The sequence below is a fragment of the Diabrotica undecimpunctata genome, chromosome 8 (assembly GCF_040954645.1).
Source record: "Diabrotica undecimpunctata isolate CICGRU chromosome 8, icDiaUnde3, whole genome shotgun sequence".
NCBI classification, from domain to species: Eukaryota; Metazoa; Arthropoda; class Insecta; order Coleoptera; family Chrysomelidae; genus Diabrotica; species Diabrotica undecimpunctata.
This window is the reverse complement of record NC_092810.1, coordinates 67,320,680-67,341,384: the sequence shown is the minus strand read 5'-3', so window position 1 is coordinate 67,341,384 and position 20,705 is coordinate 67,320,680. Positions and strand designations below refer to the sequence as shown.

General features: G+C 33.5%; 1 protein-coding gene across 3 annotated transcripts in view; it reads left to right on the top strand.

The window, feature by feature from the left end:
* Abl (tyrosine-protein kinase Abl) overlaps positions 1–20,705 on the top strand; it is a 152,545-nt gene that overhangs the window by 77,872 nt on the left and 53,968 nt on the right. For all 3 annotated transcript variants that reach the window (XM_072540430.1, XM_072540429.1, XM_072540431.1), the window contains 4 exons: positions 5,009–5,284; positions 8,455–8,634; positions 14,063–14,420; positions 19,353–19,721. In XM_072540430.1, coding sequence (XP_072396531.1) covers positions 5,009–5,284; positions 8,455–8,634; positions 14,063–14,420; positions 19,353–19,721 — 1,183 coding nt within the window. The remainder of the gene's footprint in view (positions 1–5,008; positions 5,285–8,454; positions 8,635–14,062; positions 14,421–19,352; positions 19,722–20,705) is intronic.

The following is a 20,705-nucleotide window of genomic DNA, read 5'->3' as shown; positions in this document are numbered from 1 at the left end:
GACAATCGACCACTAGATTATTCACAGTGAAGTAAATGCGATTCGTCCGTCTGGCCCGATTGGTTATCTGACCGACTCCATTTCTATAACCTATAATGTTGTTCCACCTGAGATAGTCCTCACCCGAAAATCCGAACGGAGGCTCTGTTTGCATCCGGAACATGTTACCTCAGGATATGCTATCATTTCAGTATACTGTCGATATGTTGGAAAAGGTCTTTTAATCATTATAGTCTGAAAAGATTTTCGGACATTTGATACCCGAATGTCTTTTCTGTCAACATGAGCATACTGCCCTGCAAGCTAATGTATTGTTGCCTGTATCTCGCCACTAGGAGAAACGCACTTTAGATAAATTTGCTATTAGACTTTTTTCTTATAGTGTATATCATCTTTTCCTATCTACAATTTCTTTTTTAATCTGGCCTAAATGATTTTCCAAATAATAATCTTCATTTTGGTATAAGAATGTCGATTCTAACTAATGTTTGACGTTTCACAAGAAAACAGTTTCAGAACCTTTTTAATGTTAATTCTGTCTTAAAATACAAAATTGTTTAACAAAATAATATCGGTTGTACGTGTCAATTTTCAATAAATTTGTTATAAAAAATAGTAGCATATATTAAAATATTGAAATATTTATTGCAATTCGATTGATAATTATTATAAAAACGTTGTAATATGGCGTACAATGTTTTTCTGGAAAATTTTATCAAATAAGTTTTTATAATGTAATAACAAAAGAAGGTACTGAAATATTTCCGGTAATTTCGATTGATTATCATATAATAAAATAATCTCATATACCCAAGACTTAATATTTTGTTTAAAAGACTATCATTAAATAAAGCGATTCTTACGATTTTATTATGACTTATTTTGAACCGTCTGTATGATTAGACTTGCAATTAATTCACAATGCAAAACTCGTGCATTTACCGAAATTGCTGAGTGTTGTGTTAGCTATTTTTTAGTACTTATATTTCAAAAGGTACTTATATTACGTTAAGAGCGTAGGCGCAAAATTTCGGGCCAATGCTTTTTAAATGCATTCATTTTTTTTTCGAATCCTGAGAAGTCCTTAATGTCACGACAAAACATCGGAAACAGGAAATCATTTTTGACCATAATTTCTATTTCAGTTGGCTATTTTGCACCTGGAAAAAGATCTTTGAATTAGTTTATTTCATTAAAGAGTTGTTTACCTTCTATATCTTTCACGATACTTTCGTCTTCCTGTGCCTGTAACTGAATGACTAAGTTCTTGCAGGTTTTCGTGAGCTTAACATTAGAAATGTTATGCAATTCATACAGAAAGCAGAATCTTGAATAGCACTCAGGTAATGAGGTACATCTTTCATTCACCGAGAAGATGGTGTGTTCAAGAATTGCAAAATAGGAAGCAGTCTCGAACTACTAGAGGGAACTGGTTCATCATTGTCCTCGTAATAAAATAAACGAACCTTTTTCCTAAGCTTCTAGATGGGAAGTTCAGGATTAATATTTAAATATTATTGCTGATTCGACAAATATTTTAAAATTTTCATTTCCTTGTAATTCCCAATATTTTTTAAGATTCTCTAATCCGTGAATGCATTCCGCGATATTTAATGTAGAATTTTGAATATTTTACTTAAGACATCAGTGATTCTTGATAATAACTCATGCCAAAATAGAACTCGACACAAAAATTTTAATGTTTCTAGACTTTTAATTATTGATTTTGCGTCCATTTTTGTTTTCGTATCTCTGGTTATCTTCAATTAGGGCATTTAGTGCAGTAATAATGTTCTTTAGATCTTGTTTTAGAGATCTAACAGCATTTATACGAGTTTCTCACGTTATTTCACTTAGCGGTTTTAAAGGCTTATCACGTACTGTTTTAGTAAATTCATCGATATGGGGACGCATAATAATTATAAACCTCTCGTACCACATCAAGAAAACCAGAAATTTCACCACTAGACCTGCCAGCGTCATTAACGACGAGATATAATGTATGAGCCGCACACGGCACGTATACTGCTATTGATGTATTAATATCAAGAATCCTTTTCTGAATCCATATATTTTCCCCCTTCATGTTAGATCCATTGTCGTAGTCCTGAGCTCGTATACCTATCAATATTCCACAGGCTTTCTCCAGTGGTATTAGTTACTGGAAAAAGATCCTGGAAAAATTCTAAAATATCTACCTGACCATCATTAATATTCACACATCTAATTAAAAATGTTATTTGTTCTGTATCACTGATATCTAGTGTAGAATAGAGAATTATAGCATAGAGAAGGTACACATATGGGCTACCATTTTGTTTATTGCTGATATCTTCACTATTTTTTTATTCAAAAAGTTCAAATTACTTAATTAAACAGTAGAATTGTTTTGCTCTTTGCGTTAGCCTGTTTTTCTGCCTAATAATATATTTTTTTTTCTGTAATTTTATAAAAACACTCGCGGTGTCATTTAAGTAAGACATGGAAAGGTGTTATAAATGTGGGCTACCAGTAAAAATATTTTAATTTTAATTTAATAATTTTTCAAGTACAATATTCACACACGTATTCGTCTCTTTCGGCACCAGAACAATCTATATGTGCCCACAAGTTGCACATACGCCACTGAATCCATGTTTCACCTCGATAATCATCACAAAATTTTCCGTCGCAGAAAATACAATTTACGTCCGTATTTTCCGGCTCCGTTACACCAGGAATCTCTTTAAAATCCATATCTTCCATCATCTAGTTGAAATTCCTGCCCACTATTATTATTGTCAGAACTTTCGGTTTCCTTTTTATGTCGCCTCTCCGACTTATTTTTAATTTTTTTCTTAATCACCTCCATTATAGACTCTGCGACTCCGATCGACGGCACTGGCGATATTTCAAATGGACTTAAAAACTTCTTCAAACCAGAAGGATCTATGATGTTGCTGGCTTCTGGTATTTTTGGTTGGATAGTAGTTTCAGTAGCTTTCTTCTTCTTCTTTAAGTTGCTTCTTCTATCGAAGGTTGGAAATCATCATGACTATGCGTACTCTGTTGACTGCGGCTCTAAAAAGTTCTGCACTACTGCATTCAAACCATTCCCTTAAGTTCTTAAGCCAGGATATTCTTCGTCTTTCCACATGTCGCTTTCCTCGGATTTTGCCTTGCATAATAAGTTGTAATAATGCGTATTTTTGCCCTCTCATCACATGTCCCAAGTACTCAAGTTTTCGTCTTGATAGTTAATATTATTTCCGCCTCATTTCCTATCCTTCTAGTTACTTCTACGTTTGACATTCTTTGAATCCATGATATTCGTAGGATTCTTCTGTAACACCAAGATTCAAAGGCGGCCAACTTATTCAGATGGACTTGTTTCAGTGTCCACGCTTCCAAGCCATAAAGAAGAGTAGAGAACACGTAACATCGAAGCATTCTCAGGCGTAGTTCTAATCTTATATCCCGACAACAAAGAAACTGTTAATGAAATTAAATTTTAATGAATGATACACGTGCTATTTCAATGCGTGTCCTAATTTCTTTGATTTGGTCTGCATCTGATGTTATCAATGTTCCTAAGTATTTATAGTTATTAATACTCTCAATTACAGTATTTTCAATAGTAGCTTGCGGTTCTGCATAACTGGTTGTTAGGTTAGGTTAGGTTTGGTTGTTACTCTCAATTTCTGCTGCAATAAAGTCTGCATCTGAGAATAGAAAATTTCTCCAGTTTGGCTTTAACGGTATGTTTTGCCAAAAAGTTCTCCAATGTCGTACTGAGATAGGGCGTGGTTATTATGACGTAACCATTGCCTTCTTCGCTATAGTAAGCCTTGAGGGTTCTTATAATGTTTTGTCTAGCGGTTCGACCTTTTGTGTTGAATGTGGAGGTAATGAAATTATAGCTACGATATTGTCCTTTGCCAGATTGATCACATCTAAATTGCAAGTATGGCTGTAGTGCCCATACAACATAAGAAATACAGGAAACTCTTTAGTAGGTTTAACGCCATCTATAAAGTGTTTAAACCACTTTGAAAATAAATTAGACTGTACGCAACCACTAGGGTGCACGGCTGGTACCTTTCATGAGTTGCAAATTCATACTCTTTCTTGGAGAGATTAATATGGGTGGGATAAAAGTCCCTCCAGCACTCATACATGCAATTAAAGTGATCAATGATCCTCACAGCAGAAGTGAGCGTGAGTTTATTACGAGCAATCTATAGTAGAGAAAATGTATACTTTATTGCAACCACAAATAATAAAATTAATTATTGAACTGTATACGTAATATTTGGATAAATTGTTAGTTATATATAATTCTTTTTGTAAATGTCTCTACCAGTAATTATTGCCTTATCGATTTATGAATATCGGACGCAAATTCCCTGTCGATACAGGCGCCAATCGTTCGTGATTGTGTCAGGGTTTAACTTCTGAACTATTTGAAATTTGTAATCGTGAAATTTATGTCGCTCTATACTATTCTGTTTACTATAGCTCTGTGCACTCCGAATTACTGAGCAATTTGCCGAAATAAAGGATTAATAGGAGTTTGTGCAAAGGTATTTATTGCGTCTACTATATCATTATCAATACCTTAATTTTCCTGTGAAAGAACAATTAAAATATGATAAATAAAGCAAATGCGACCAAAAAAACTTTTAATTTTTTTGAATATGTTTAAAATAAAGGTTCTATAAAAATCTAAAATTTAGCTGTTTCTAACTTTACAGTTATTTTCGTTACTTTCTCTTTTTCAAAAACATTTTCCCATTTGAAGTTACTGAGAATCTATAATCATTTACGTGATTATTTTTGCCTTCATATTGAACAATAAATATAAAAAAACAAATACTCTGACCTGCGATTTTTAAACTGTTATATCACACCTCAATATAATCGTTTAATAGTTTCGTCATAGTATTTTTCACGAAAAATATATTAAATAAAGAAATAAAGTTTCTCTGCAATTGGTGTGTTCCTTACTAAATTTTTATTTCATTTTCAGAAGCTCTCTTACAAAGTCGACCATTACCTCATATCCCGAGCCTTCCAGAGTCAGATCCGCCAGGAAGCCACAATGCCAATACGCTTAACTCCAGTCTGGGCACCCTTTCGAACTCATCGACCAGTGGAGCGCCATCGACTCCGATCTCATTTGAGACCGCCAATCGATGGACTTCCAAAGAAAATCTCTTAGCACAAGAAGAGGACGATCCCCAGCTATTCGTAGCATTATACGATTTCCAAGCTGGTGGGGAGAATCAACTTAGTCTTAAAAAAGGTAGGAAATAATATATGCCTTTTGCTATTTTTTTATTTTCATCTGATGCCACCTCCTTAGATTATATTTTGAAAAAGTTTGTATTTGTTCCAACAATATTTATTCAGTAAACTACCCTTCAGAATTATCAAAATAATATGATATTTTATTAGATTTCCAGCTTTCGTCCAGGTTCGCCTTTTTTGCAATTTTTGTTTTTTTCAGTTAGTTTGTAGTTCTGATTTATTGTTTAATTCGATAGTTATTATTTTTGTTCTTATACTGTAATAATTATATTGTTCCAACAATTCAGTACATTTATTTCCTGACAAAAGGAGTGAAAAAATGAACGTTAAGGCATGTTTAAAATAAATAGAAAAAAACTATGATTATGACAAATTTAATTACTAGTATGTATACATTATAATATTCTTATTATTTGATAAAATTATAAACAAATTTGCAACGTCATTTTCGTCTAAAATTTAATGAGTGGCTTCTCCTTGATTTTCTATTCAATCTGTTACTCTATGGGGCATTGATTGAGTTAAGAGGTCTATATCATATTGCGGAATACTCAAGCAGATTCTTCTTATGGTATGCCACAGGTGTTCTAAGTTTGCTGGAGGACGTGGCAATCGATTTAGGTTTCGACCTACCATATCCCACACATGTTCGATAGGTGACAAATCAGCTGATCTTGATGGCCACTCAAAAGTCTCTATACCAGATTCTTCTACGAACTCCATGATTTCAAGGGCAATATGAGGTCTTGCGTTATCCTGTTGAAACATCGCATTTGGAATGGTTTGTAGGTAGGGATGTAAAACCGGTTGCAGTACTTCACCAATATATCGTTTAGGTGTCAGAGTGCCGTTAATAAAAACTAGAGCTGATCTGCTTGACAAACATATAGCACTCCATACCATAATGCTTGGTTGTCTTACTGTATGACGTTCAACAGCCAAGAGTATATTTCGTCTCTCACCTCGAAAATTTCTTACTCTTATGCGCTCATCAGAGCCATCCAAACGAAACCTAGATTCATTACTGAAGCAGAGAAAATTCCATTGGCCATTCCAGTTTTGCCGAGATCTGCACCATTCTAAGCATCGAGTCTTGTGCTGTGGTATCAAAGGTAACACTAAAAGCGAACGGTAAGCTCTCAGTTCCATTCCAAGTAATTTTTGAATAACTGTTCTTCTTGAGACTACCCTTCCTGTAGCTGCAACTAAATCATCTCTTGATGTACACTGTCCCGTCTATTTCTGGGAGTAAGAAATCTAAGATGGTGCAAATCACGTCGTGGCAATATTCTAGGATGTCCAGACTCTCCACGACGCCGATAAGTCTCATCATTGGGTCACCTCCTCCAAATTCTTAATACCGTTGATGGATTAGCTTCTACTCTTCGTGAAATTTCCCGTAAACCAAAACCGGCCTCTTTCATGTCTACAACGCGTCCTTTTTCGAAGCTTGAATGGCGAAATTGCCGACGACTGCAAACTCTTGGCATTTTAATTTTTTTGGGTAAATTGGGCAACATTACTAAAAATTACAAATAAACTAAAGTTAAATACACAGAAATAAACTTTGTTATCTTTTTTATTTTTGCAAAAAAGAAGAAAAAAACTTAAGTTAAAGAAAAGATGATCCTTTTTGAAAATGAGGAAATTTCGGAGTAACTAAAGACAATCTGCAAATTCTATATCGGATGGTAAAATGATATATCCACTCTATTCTTCTTTATTGTGCCGAACCTTGTACTGTTAATCTTTACTTAGTGAGAAAGCTGGAACCTTTTGAAATGTGGCTTTTTAGAAGAATTTTGAAAATACTATGGACCTATCATATTACGAACGAAATGGTGTTGCACATAGTGGGAAGAGACAGAGAACGTTTTACAATGATTAAATGGAGAAAGACAGCGTATTTGGGGCACATACTTACCAATTAGAAATACGAGTTGTTGCAGCTGATTATGAAGAGTAAAATCGAAGGAAAAATGGGTCCTGGTAGACGACAAATTTAATATCCTGACTTAAAAACATTCGCAACTGGACCGGGTTAAACACACAGACGCTTTTAAGAAAAGCAGAAGATAAAGACGAATTTGCAATGGTTGTAGCCATCAATGGTACAAAGAAATGCTTTTGATCCATATAAATAACCGTATACAAAGTGTTGCATGGTCCGTAGAAGGGTACCCAAGTTCAATCCATAAAAATAACACGACATTATTTCTCAAACCGAGCACAGTTCGAACGCAGTGCTGCATTAACACACTTTAAAGTCGATATTTGGAGATCCATTTTGAAGACGTTTATGTCCAAATCGACGTGAACTATATAATGGACGCGCCTGTATGTAATATTCAATGCCTCAGATATTGGTTATCGCCCAATTCGACGGCCTGATAAAATCATATCATATTTAAGGAGAGAGACATGTCGAATGCATTCATATTTACGGAGTTGGAGACAGAAACACAGCCTTTTTTTTCAAATTACATTGCGTAACTGTGGTTTCACTTTTTAACGTAAAACTGTACAATGAGACTTTTAATACTCGTATTACAATAACCTTTGTTGCTAAGTTAGCGCAATATCTTCTGTATCAATCTGTTGTCAGTTTTGTGAGATGCATTCCCGGAGAAACTTTATTTAAAGATACGAGTTCATTTGAAATCAACTTTAAATATCATTATTTTTTATTGCCATATGGTTAGGATATTTACAATTTGTAATGGGAAGTAACCATAATTTTAATTGAAAATACGTTTATTTTGACGTTTTGATTTCTACTTAGGAAGTCGTTATCAAAATACAAATTAAACAAATTTTGTTTTATCACTTGGTAATAAAAATAAATCTTTTAATTGATAATTTAATTTTATTGGCGTCATTCATATTGACAATTCAGACATTACATATAAATTTTAAAGTAGATGACTTTAAAATGATATTGCCAATATTTATGAGGTGCATTCCTGAGACGACTTTATTTGAAGATAGTTATAATGAACGATTTCTGAAGTGAAAATCGAAACATCAAAATAATCGTATTTTTAATTAAATTTAAGTTATTTCCTATTAAAAATAATAGAGAACAAATTTATTACTGCTGTTTGTACTGCTGTTAGATTCCGAAATTAGATTTATAAATAATATATATGCACTTGCGTTTTTCAGGTGAACAAGTTAGGATTTTAAGTTATAATAAAAGCGGTGAATGGTGTGAGGCGCATTCGTCAACTAATCAAGTCGGCTGGGTCCCATCAAATTATGTAACCCCTGTGAATTCGTTGGAAAAACATTCCTGGTATCACGGACCAATATCGAGAAATGCAGCTGAATACTTATTGAGTTCGGGTAAGTAAGAAATATCACCTACTAATACATATCACTTTAATCTGGCTTTAGAAGATTCAGCTTCAACCCCAGTCAATACAGTTTCTAAGAATTGCGTTTTTACCTGCCGCATTAATTTGTGCTATTTTTAATCTAAAAAAATGTTAGTTAAATCATTTTAATTTAATTTTGGATCAACACAGATGTAATTTTTATATTAAGGTAACATATTAAGGTAATTTTTATATTAAGTTAACAATATGGGATATGTAAATATTACATCTAACGATAAAAAGAAAATAAGGAACTCGGCACATCGATCAGAATGATACAGGACTGAGTGACGAAAATAATATGTGAAAAAACTCATTAGACGAAAAAAATTACAATAGCAAACCCATAACAAGCTTGACATAACAATGTCCAAATACACATTTTCTTGGAATTTACGGAACTAGAAACTTAATAAATAATTGTAAAATAAATATAAAAATACCAGATTGGTAAAATGTAAATAAAATATGGACGTTGATTAAAAAAGCTCTAGGGATATCATAACTTCCTAAATGAGAGGGATAAAACAGTGCCAGGGATGTAATCTTTGTACAGTCACTACCTGAGACAAGTGGTGGTGAATAAGCTTAGTGATTGGGAATTGAAATCTATTAATGAAGAAAAACGGAATATTCGTCAGACGAGAACTGATATCAATCAAATCAATTTGTGTTAAGATAAGTAAAATCTCGATGGATAATTGGGTTCATATTGACAAAATTGGGGAAGAAAATTTGGGTAGGTTACATTTTATGAGAGTAGGTCATATAATTTTTAAGAAATTAAAGCCTACTGATATTCAGTATTAACAAGTTATATTATCATCGCGATTAAAAATGAATAATCCTTCCAATAACAGATCTCTTAAAAAGTAAAATTTAAAAGCATACGTACGAAATTATTTGTTAGAAAAACAAGGTTTCGTAAGAGACATTGACACCTCATACAATGTTAATCTCATGGATAATATTGAAACTCTTTCCGATCCGATAAGAATTTAGAATCACCACCCTATGGCGCCACTATCACAAGAGAAATTTATTTTCGTGTAGTACATTCTCGTAGACTAGTACGTACAACTAACTCAAAAAACCGGCTTTTCCGCGAATTTTTAAGGGAAATCACGCAGCAAAATCAAAGAGCGCTTAGAAGTTGTGCACAGTTGACTCTTCTCCTTCGATGGTAACCCTCAAAATTGGTTTATTGAGTTTCACGCACTGGTGTCCCTAAAACGGTTACTACGTCCTGTTACAAAGTTCACGATCTCGTAGACCGCCGATTGAAAGTGCGCGAAATTGCTGACATCAAGCGTCAATAGGCATCTCAAAATACCGCGTAGACTATATCCCGCATGAAATTTTGGGCATTAGAAAGCTGTAGACGCGAACGGTGCCGCGTTTGCTCACTGCGGATAACAAGCGCAACCGTGATATCACTTCAGAGCAGTTTTTGACGCTGTTTAAGTGCAATCATGCTTTTCAAGTTGACGAATCATGGATCCAATGGTGCACACCAGAGACCAACGAAGATTCGAAATTTTTTTTTTACCCGGCGAACGTGTTCCAAAGAGGGCGAAGACTGTCCTATCGACCGGAAAGATGATGGCCATTGTTTCTGGAATTAACAAGGTGTGATTTATATCGGCTACCTGGAGAATGACAATAGGGTCAGATGGCTCTACTATGCCGAATTATGGGGATAATTCGGTGCCGAATTGCAGAAAAATGGCTCCATTTGGCGAAGAAGAAAGGGCTCTTCCTCCATGACAATGCACCGTCTCACACCTCCGTCATCGTCACGGGATTGGGTTAATAAGTGCTGCATCATCCACTGTATTCTCCAGATTTGGCCCTGTGCAACTTGTTTCCAAACTTGAAAAGGTCACTCGCCGGACAGAAATAAAAGAAGATTATGTTGAGAAATAAATCGCCACGTTTCCAAAATGTTCGTTTTTTTTGTAAGCTAAGCACTTATCGGACTGCTCTCGTAGAACAAAACGTAGGACAAAAAAGATAAAACCGAATATGTAGGCAACAATTATAGTTGTAACTTTTGAGGGTAATATTTTGCCTAATTATTAAATTATCGAACAATTTCTTGACAGAGTTGTTGAACTTTGTATACAGTACAGGGGAGAAAATAAAAACCATAAATGTGACAAAATTATATTTTGTATACAATATAAAAATACCAAACATGTAACATTATAAAAAATATCCTTTTACGAAAAACAAAAGAAAATTAAAAGTACAAAAAAACTACTTTCTTAGAAGCAAATTTATTTTATGAAAATTTCTTTTCTGAACTCACCAGCCTCAACCCTTTGTCTATTCTAACTAACAATGAAAAGTAATTTCTTGTTATTCTAAATAATAGAAAATTTTGGCCCAACTTGCCCAGTTGCTGGAATAAAAATATATAATTTTTTTTACACAATCAAACCCCAATGTGAATAATTCAAATATTCATTCAGGAAAGAAAATAAAAGCAAACTTCCCTATTTTACAATCTTCAATTCATAAACTGATGTTACCTTTCACGTTTTTACCTTTCCAACCTTTGCCATTTTAATTTTGCCGTATTCATTTTATACAGTATAATTTAATTAGAAAAGATAAAAATGATGGCTACGGTGGTATAGCCATTTTCATTCATGATTCAATTACTTTTAGTGAATTAAATGTAAAGTCTAATTTTAGTAATAATATAGAAGTCTGTAATGTAAACTAAATGTAAAAACTAAATCTATACTACCCTAGTAAGAAAAAAGTTATGTACAAAAATTACACATATAGAGTTTTTTTATATCACTGGAATCAGGAACACTTGCTCTTTTTATACAACTTAATAAAAATGCACTATCTACAGCTGTTTAAATATTAAATGTTAAAATATTATTTTTATAAACGCCGTATCTACAGCAACTTTTTCATACCTACTTAAAGAAAGTGCAGTAAAAGTACGATGTGCTAAGGAAGAACGCAGTGTCTACCTATCGCATTCCATATTTTTCCGAAGCTTTATGTAGATACTGCAGTTTTGTTAAGTAAAATATTAACATCAGCTGGTCTGCCAAGCATGATCCACGAAAAATGAGAAAAATCGAAGAAAGCGTTGAAAGGTGGAATATTAAAAAGCAGAATGAGAAAAAAAAATATCATTCAGTTTTGCCTCCAGGGAATGATGGCAATAAATTTTGCGAACTATTGGCTTGTAGTGACAATTTTCCTAAAGAAAGAAGATTAGAAATAAATTCTCAATTTTGGAATTTATCGTACAATGAAAGAATTGGTTTTTTCGTTGTGTAAGATAATGGGTGTTAAAAGAAGGACAACAACTTCTTTAACTATATCAACTATATACAAAAGATTATTCTTTTGTGTATTGTGCTTTGGGGTGATGGAGAAAATATGAAGGTGTGTAAAACTTTTTTTTTCACCACTCTTGGGTTTAAGGAAACAAATGACCGGTTTGTTCTTGAAGTCTTGTCCAAAACACCAAAAACACAGATTTATCCTAATCCGGATATGAGGGGAAAAGCTTCTGCAACTAATCACATACCAAAACACGAAATTCATGATCATATATTTAGCTTCCATCCTGAAATGGCTCCATATTGCTGGGACCATGCTCCTAATCGATTGTACCTACCGAGCGACATTAACATCACTTCCATGCATCAAGATTTCATACAAAAGTATCATCACATTCCAGTATCGTACAACGTATACCGTTGTGAAGTAAAGCTAAAAATATTTCATTTGTTAAGCTTAAAAATGAAGAATGCGAAACGTGTGTGAGGGTTTTATACTACACGTACATTCCGAGAAAAACTTTCAGGAAGATTGCGAAAACTGTTGTGCATGCAAAAAACATAATGCTACAGATGAGTCTAGACAACTTTACCAAAATCAGAGCTCGAACCCCGAAAAAACAGTATACAGTATACGTTTCTGCAGACTTGTAGAATATAATAATGTTGCCACGTTTGGAAACCTTTAAAAAGGTCTTGTTTACGCAGAGGTTAATAACAAATCAAGAAAGTTTTGTTCCATTAGGACGTCAAGTAGTCAAAACCGTTTGTCATTGTTAAATGGCATGAGGCACTCAGTGGTCAAAAAAAGGAGGATCTTGTTAGTACTTTTTAGGCTTGATAATTGTTCCAGTTAAAATAGAAACTGGTATTTGTACAGTTTTCTTGTAATGATTGCAAATTCTCCTGAAATTAATGCTGACCATCACCCACAAGTACTTTGCAGCTAGCCATACATTTATGTCGGCAGGTAGCTTCCATCATAATGTGGAACGTTCTCTAAGAAAAGAGACATTCGCAATTTACGTGTTTGTGTTTGTATTATAAGACATCTCATTCCAGCTCAGAAATGACTTAATTTCTTAAAAAATAAAAAGATTAAAAGTATTTTAGAACGTAAAAGCATGGAAATCCCTCCATCACTACCTAAACGTATATTTCAAAAAAAAAATTAACGTGACAAGTTATTAAAGCAACTTAATGCATTTATTCCAGAAAACAGAAAAAAACTTTTGGATTAATTTTCCTGTGCTTGATGAGTGAGAAACGAAAGATAAAAAATATGTAACAAAAACAACTTGTTTAAAACATATGTTTAAAACTATTTTGCAGTTAAAAAAATATTAGTGTATTTTTTATTGATCAATATGAAATATTTTGTATATTTACCAAAAACTAAGTTTTTCATAAATTTAAACTTACTAAAACAAAAAAATCTTCACATTTTATAACTTGTGTAAATACTGCGTTTTTGATTACAAGGCAGTATATACAGACGACCTAAAAGTAAAACCACAAGGATGTCGTCCAACATATGACACCATTTTTTCATCAATTGCCAAGGTATGAACAAATACGCCTATTGTATTTGCTCATACCTTGGCAATTGCTTGCAAAATTATTACTACCTTAGCAAATACTTTATTAAAAAATGGCCTTAGTTTACTGTATCGGTCGTCTTTGTCAAAATGGATTAAACAGTCGTCGAAGTGACGTATTGCTGCCAACACCTGATTGAGGACATGTTTATGATTTTCCTTTATTGAAACAGTTATTGGTCTACCAGACTTTTTCTTTGATTGGCCCATTGTAATATATGTTACCTACTGTCTCTGACCATGATTGGATCAAATTTATTTGTAAAAGTCAAGTTAACATATAAATTTGAATTCTGATTGAAAGTTTTTCCTCTGTTTTACCCCAGTTGTTTTTATCTCGTAACCGTGAGCTAGTCTACCTAGTTTGTCTGATGAGTCCTTAGACAAGAAGCGAGTGAACTCGTTTGTATCCTATTTACTAGGCTATTTCTTTTTTCATTTTTAATTTTAACCGATTTATTATGTTTGAAATTTTATTTTTTAGGAATCAATGGTAGTTTTTTGGTAAGAGAATCGGAAAGCAGCCCTGGTCAAAGAAGTATATCTCTTAGGTATGAAGGACGTGTTTATCATTATCGAATAAACGAAGATTCAGAGGGTAAAGTGTTCGTAACAGCTGAAAGCAAGTTTAATACTCTTGCCGAATTGGTTCACCACCATTCGATGATCTCTGATGGACTTATCACTCAACTGTTGTATCCTGCTCCTAAACATAACAAACCAACAGTTTTTCCTTTAAGCCCGGAACCTGATGAATGGGAGATTAATAGGACTGATATAGTTATGAAGCATAAATTAGGTGGTGGTCAATATGGGGATGTGTATGAAGCGATGTGGAAAAGGTTTGTAACGTTAAATGTAACCTTGTTTTAATAATATTTGATATTTTATATAAATGCTACTTTCACTACTATTACTTTTTTGTAAATAAAGTTGAAGTTAATAAATAAATTAAATGATAAATATTATATGAGGTAATCAATACATACGATCGATACAAGGAACATAGCTAAAAATATATAATAACTAGCTGACTCGGCGGCCTTAGAATTAAATAATTTGTCAAAGTTCAATAATCAAAATTACCAGAAAAAAAATACACAAAAATATTATATATGAAAAAAGTTGATTCAATTTAATGCTTTCTAATAAACAATATTTTTGTTTTGTTAGCGGTGTGTAAATATACAACGATGACAGTTTTCTAACGCGTGAATAATTGTCAATGCGCGAAATACTCTTAAGTTAATTCCGCAAACTTTTAACGGCTGGCCTTGCGATTTGTTTATCTTCATTGCAAAAGTTAAATGCACAAGAAGTTGTATAATCAAATGGTAGTCTTAAAATCAAATGGTAAGCCCGTTGGAATCCCCGTTATATGCGGGATCGAGACATTCTCTCCTTTGTAATTTCACTTGATGATCGTTGCCTCTATGACATTATTCATTAGCCTTTTCAATCAGTCTTGTTCCATTGCACAATCTAGGTTGATTAATGTTACGCAGCATAATGACAACAAATCCCATTTTAATTGTAAGTTGTAAGGTGGGAGTCCAGGCAATTCCAATGAATTCAAAAACTGCAACGTCACACTATAAACGTCAACCTGGTTTATACCTGTGTCAATTGATTTAAATGAAAACACCTTTTCTGGAAAAAAATTCTGAATGATCGCATCAAAATCATCGACATTTGTATTTCGATTATTTCTATTTTTCCTCAATTTCAGTTGTCACAATGTTTGTGACTTGTGAACAGTGAACTTTGTATAAATGGAACTATTTAAAACAATTTTGCAGAGATTTTTGACTTCTACTAAGACAGTTTTGAAAGAGGAATTTTTCTTTTTACGGGAATTTCTTTTGGCTTGGGAAATGCGTTTTTTAATTATAAGAAACCCATATCATCTTTGGAACGCATATCAGTATTTTCTTGTTGTGTCTTGTATTTAAGCAACTGATGATGCATTTAGGGTTGCCTGACGTCCGGTTTTCTACCACTCCGTCCGTTATGATACATTGACAGCAAAAACCAAACTGAATGTATCATCTATAATGGAGCTATTAACACTATGCACAGACAACACGTATTTTCAACTAGACAATGATTTTTATAAACAAGATTTTGGAAAAGCCGTGGGCTCTTCATTATCTCCATTATCAGCAGATATTTTCATGGAGGAATTTGGGCAGAACATTTTGTACAAATGTAACTAAAACCCACAGTATGATGGAGATATTATAGATGACGTGTTCTCCATTTGGCCCTATGGACCAGAAGCACTAAATAAATATTTGATGGGCATCAACAGAAAAAAGATTCAATCAAATTCACCATGGAAAAAGAAAAACAATAACTCACTATCTTTTCTGGATGCGTTAATCACAAAGAAGGATACAGGATATGCAAACAAAGTCTACAGAAAACCCACACCAACAGATATTTAAATTATCAGTTAATCCACGATATAAATATAAAAAGAGGAATTATAGCAAAGTTGTTATAACATAAATGCTAACATGAAGGGATTTGAACATGACAACAGTACATTACAAGTACATTACAACATTCAAAACAACCAATAGACTATTGTTCTGTCCAAAACCAAACCAAAAAAAACACACACACACACACAAGAGAGATCAGAGAGCTGAATCTATAAAATTCAACAATTTGTATTTGGGGGAAACCTCAAGACCTTTAAATGTTAGGATAAACGAGCATGAATCATACATCAAAAACAGAGGTCAATAGATCCTAGAGTATGCCACATCCGACAGATGCCTGAGACAATGGAAATAAACATTAACAACCATGAAAGAAACAGAACAAAACAAGGAAAATCAAAGAAGCCGCCTTAATCTTACTAAATGAAGAAAAATTTGTAGCAAATTCATCAATGGAATGTAGCAGGCTCTGGTTAACAATCCTGAAAGAAGAAGTCAGCAAAAAGAATATACCAACATTAATGAGCTAATAGAAGGCCATCATCAACAGCAATGGCTTTACTACTCTTCGTAAGTGTTTGTCGCGTTTACTATTGTCTTCCATGTTTGTCGGTCCTGTGTCACTATTTCCCATTATCTTACTCTCATTTTCTCCAGATCCTCTCTGACTGCGTCTTTCCACCTTTTTCTAGGCCGTCTTACAGATATTCTTCCATCTGTTCTTTCCCAAAAATAGAAAGTCGGAAACACATAATATATAATTAACTACTAATCTGCCAAAAGTTCACAAAAGCAGTAAAGTGATTTAGTTTTTAAATGAAAAGACTGATATGTTTTTGTACACACTTCTGACAAATAAAAGAATGGAAAAGAAAAGAATTTTTGAAGAGTGTAAAATTTATTTCCTAGCTGAGCGCTTTCGGCTTACAAAGCAATCCTCAGAGCTATGGTCAAGTTTTTAAAAAACACCACTACTTACGAGAGACCCCATTTTGGTGGAAGAATCCACAATTTTCCTTTATAATGGTTAGTTATTTCATTGAAAAAAAAAAACACGTAAAAGACACACGTGTAAGAACCCGACCATTTGGTTGGACTCTTACACTCGTATAATTAACAAAAAGAAATTGATGTGGAGTGCAATGTTCTGTCTTTTACGTAATTTTTCAAAGAAATGACTAACCTTTATAGAGGAAAATTGTGGATTTTTCCACCAAAATAGATCTTTTAAGTAGTGGTGCTTTTTAAAAACTTGACCATAGCTCTGAGAGTGGTTTTGTAGGCCGAAAGCGCTCAGATAGGAAATAAATTTTACTCTCTTCAAAAATACTTTTCTCTTTAATTTTTTTATTCAGTTTTTGCTAAGTTATGAGTAACTGCGGCGCTCAAGGGACAGAGCATTTTTTACGTTTTCAATTCTTGAGTTAAAATTTTAAACATACGATAACTGAAATACCCATGACAATATGTGCTTCACGTACTTTTACTTACGGTGATCCAATATAATGTATTTAACTTTTTAAATCATCAAAAGCACTAGTTTTTTTACTTCTACTATGGGGTTTGAACATTGAACACAAAGAAGTGGATTTCAATACTGTTTAGTCAACTCTGTCCTGCTTTGGGTTGATTTTAGATCTAACAAATGAAGGTACTTGATCAGCGTTTTCAACTCTGTTTTGTCCTTTGTTACAAAATTATAAAGTGTGTTTTTTAGAGGTATAGAAGTTTGAAATGGAATAAAACAAGGATAATTCTTATAAATTGACATGAAATTGACTTTATTCGAAAGACAATCTTTTGGCATTATAATTTAAATATGATTTCTGGCGTATGACCGTCAAGTCTGACCATGACGTAGTCTAATCTGTAGGTCCAATTTTCGATCACTTTTTCCAATATTAGTCGCCGTATATCGGTAATAACGCGGCGAATGTTGTCCTCCAAGTGTTCAATCGTTTTATGCTTATCGGCGTAGACTAACACCTTCACATATTCCCACATAAAATAGTCTAGCAGTGTTAAATCGCACAATCTTGGAGGCCAATTCACGGTCCAAATGGTGAAACTATACGGTTACCAAACGTTTCCTTTAATAAATCCATTGTGGTACGAGCTGTGTGACATCTTGCGCCGTCTTATTGAAACGACAGCTCCTGCACATCATGGTTGCTCAATTGGGGAATGAAAAGGCAGTAATCATGGCTCTATAGCGGTCACTATTGACTATACCTTTCTGGCCAGCCTCGTTTTTGAAGAAGTACGTTCCAATGATTCCACCAGACCATAAAGCACACCAAACAGTCAGTTTTTCTGAATATAATGGTTTCTCAACATACATTTGAGAATTATCTTAACTCCAAATAGGGCAGTTTTTTTTGTTGACGTAGCCATTCAACCAAAAGTGGGCTTCATCGCTAAACAAAATTCGCGTATGGAAATCGGAATCAAAGGCAATCTCGTTTTGGACCCACTCACCGAATCTACGCCTTGCTAGGTGATTATATAGCTTCAATTCTTGCATGTGTTGGATTTTGCAATCACGCAAAGCAAGATCTTTACGCAAAATCTTTCATAAAGTGGATTGACACGTATCCTTCCATATTCTTGACTCATTCGGGTCTTCCTGTATGTTACGCTCTACAACAGCAACAACTTCTTCTGTACGCACTGTACGACATGTCTAGATGCATATTATCATTTAAAGTAAACGTGGTGCGAAAACGTTCCATGGTTAATCGAATTACTTCTAATGGACTATTATTTTGACCATAAAATGAACGTAGTGCGCGATACGTATTTCGAACAGAACCACAATTTTCAAAATAAATTTGTACAATTTGGAAGAGTTGTTCAGGCGTCAAGTCTATTCATGCTAAAATGACAAACCAAAATTAATATAAATCACTTGACAGCTGTCAAAATGGCCGACAGTTAAAAAAGTGTTACCAACTTACATTTCTATTCCTCTAAAAAAAAAAAACACCCTTTACAAGACTTTGACATACTGTAAAAACAACTAATTGACTTTGTAATGTCATATTTAAGATACTAAAAGAGCATTAGTTTTTAGGTCACCTCCAATAATCCTCGTTATATTGTCCCCTTCTATTTTTAATCTTGAAGCCCTCACTGCAGTCGGCAGAGCACAATAATCAACATCAAGTCGTCTTTAGTCTGCCTTTCCTACCGGTCCTCTTGATAGTGTAAATTTCGCAAATAAATTTGAAACCATATGGGAACCAAACAAAATTCTGGTTTCATTATTAATTCACCTTATTGATATTAAAGTTATCTAATATAATAATGTCTTCTTTAATATTTTAGGTATAACATGACAGTAGCTGTAAAAACTTTAAAAGAAGATACCATGGCATTAAAAGACTTTTTAGAAGAAGCGGCCATCATGAAAGAAATGAAACACCCCAACCTGGTACAACTGATGGGCGTATGCACTCGGGAACCACCATTTTATATTATAACCGAATTTATGAGCAAAGGAAATTTGCTTGATTACTTAAGAAATGGGAACAAAGAACAAATTAATGCTGTTGTACTTATGTATATCGCCACGCAAATAGCAAGCGGAATGAACTATTTAGAAAGTAGGTGTTTTATTCATAGAGATTTGGCTGCAAGAAATTGCCTTGTAGGTGAGAACCATCTAGTGAAAGTGGCTGACTTTGGTCTCGCGAGGTAAAGTATTAGCATTTTTACTCGTAGTATATAGACTTGTATAGGCTAGAGTGAGCTTTTTTTTGTGAACCACTGATCACAATTATGAATTACAGATTGCATACTGTCAGATTATTAAATTTTTAAAATAAAAAATATTTATTTATTAAATATTCGGTTCGACGGATTCCTTTACATGTAAGGTAAATAATCGGTAGCTGACACTGTTAAGGAGCATTACAACATAAAATTTCAATTTTAGGTTTATTTATAGTAATATTATGTTCAAAAAATTATCTTTAATGTTTTAGACCTTAAGAAACAATATCTGCAAATAAAACCATCATAAATGTTATATAGAAATATTAAAAGTTTTTATTTAAAATAATTTGAAAGTTATAAAATATGTATAATCAGTTGTTGACACTAGTCAAAATACTGTTGAACATGTTAGGTAAGTCATTATTAGATGGATATATTGTTTATTTTACAATAATTTTAGCCATCAACATTTATCGTTGTAATAAACCCATATTTGACCCTATCACCTGAGCCATGTATTGCAGGTTGAGGTAGTCTTTTGACAATTTGACTACATTTATTACGCTTATGTCTCTTTCATTAAGTCTGAATATTGTTTTTGTTCCGTAGCAGTAATTTAATGCCATGACTTCTATTTCCTCATTATTAAAAACATCTTGCACTAAATAGACATAGTGGTGCATTCTTTTTTTGCCAGGAAACTACACCAGTAGAAACTCCCCTTTTCGGTAACACTCTTCACTAGCGCTGATGTCAAAATTACTGACATCATCTCCACTGCTACCTGATTCAATCCATTCCTCATCTTCTGAATTAGATGAACTGATCTCTTTTCTCTTCTTTTTATTCACCTTTTCCTTTAATTTACTTTTTTCTTTATTGAGTTCTTTAATCTTCATTGTATCTTCTTTTTTTAAATTTTTTCCTCAGCCCTAATTTTTTTTGTTTCTCTTGTTCCAACTT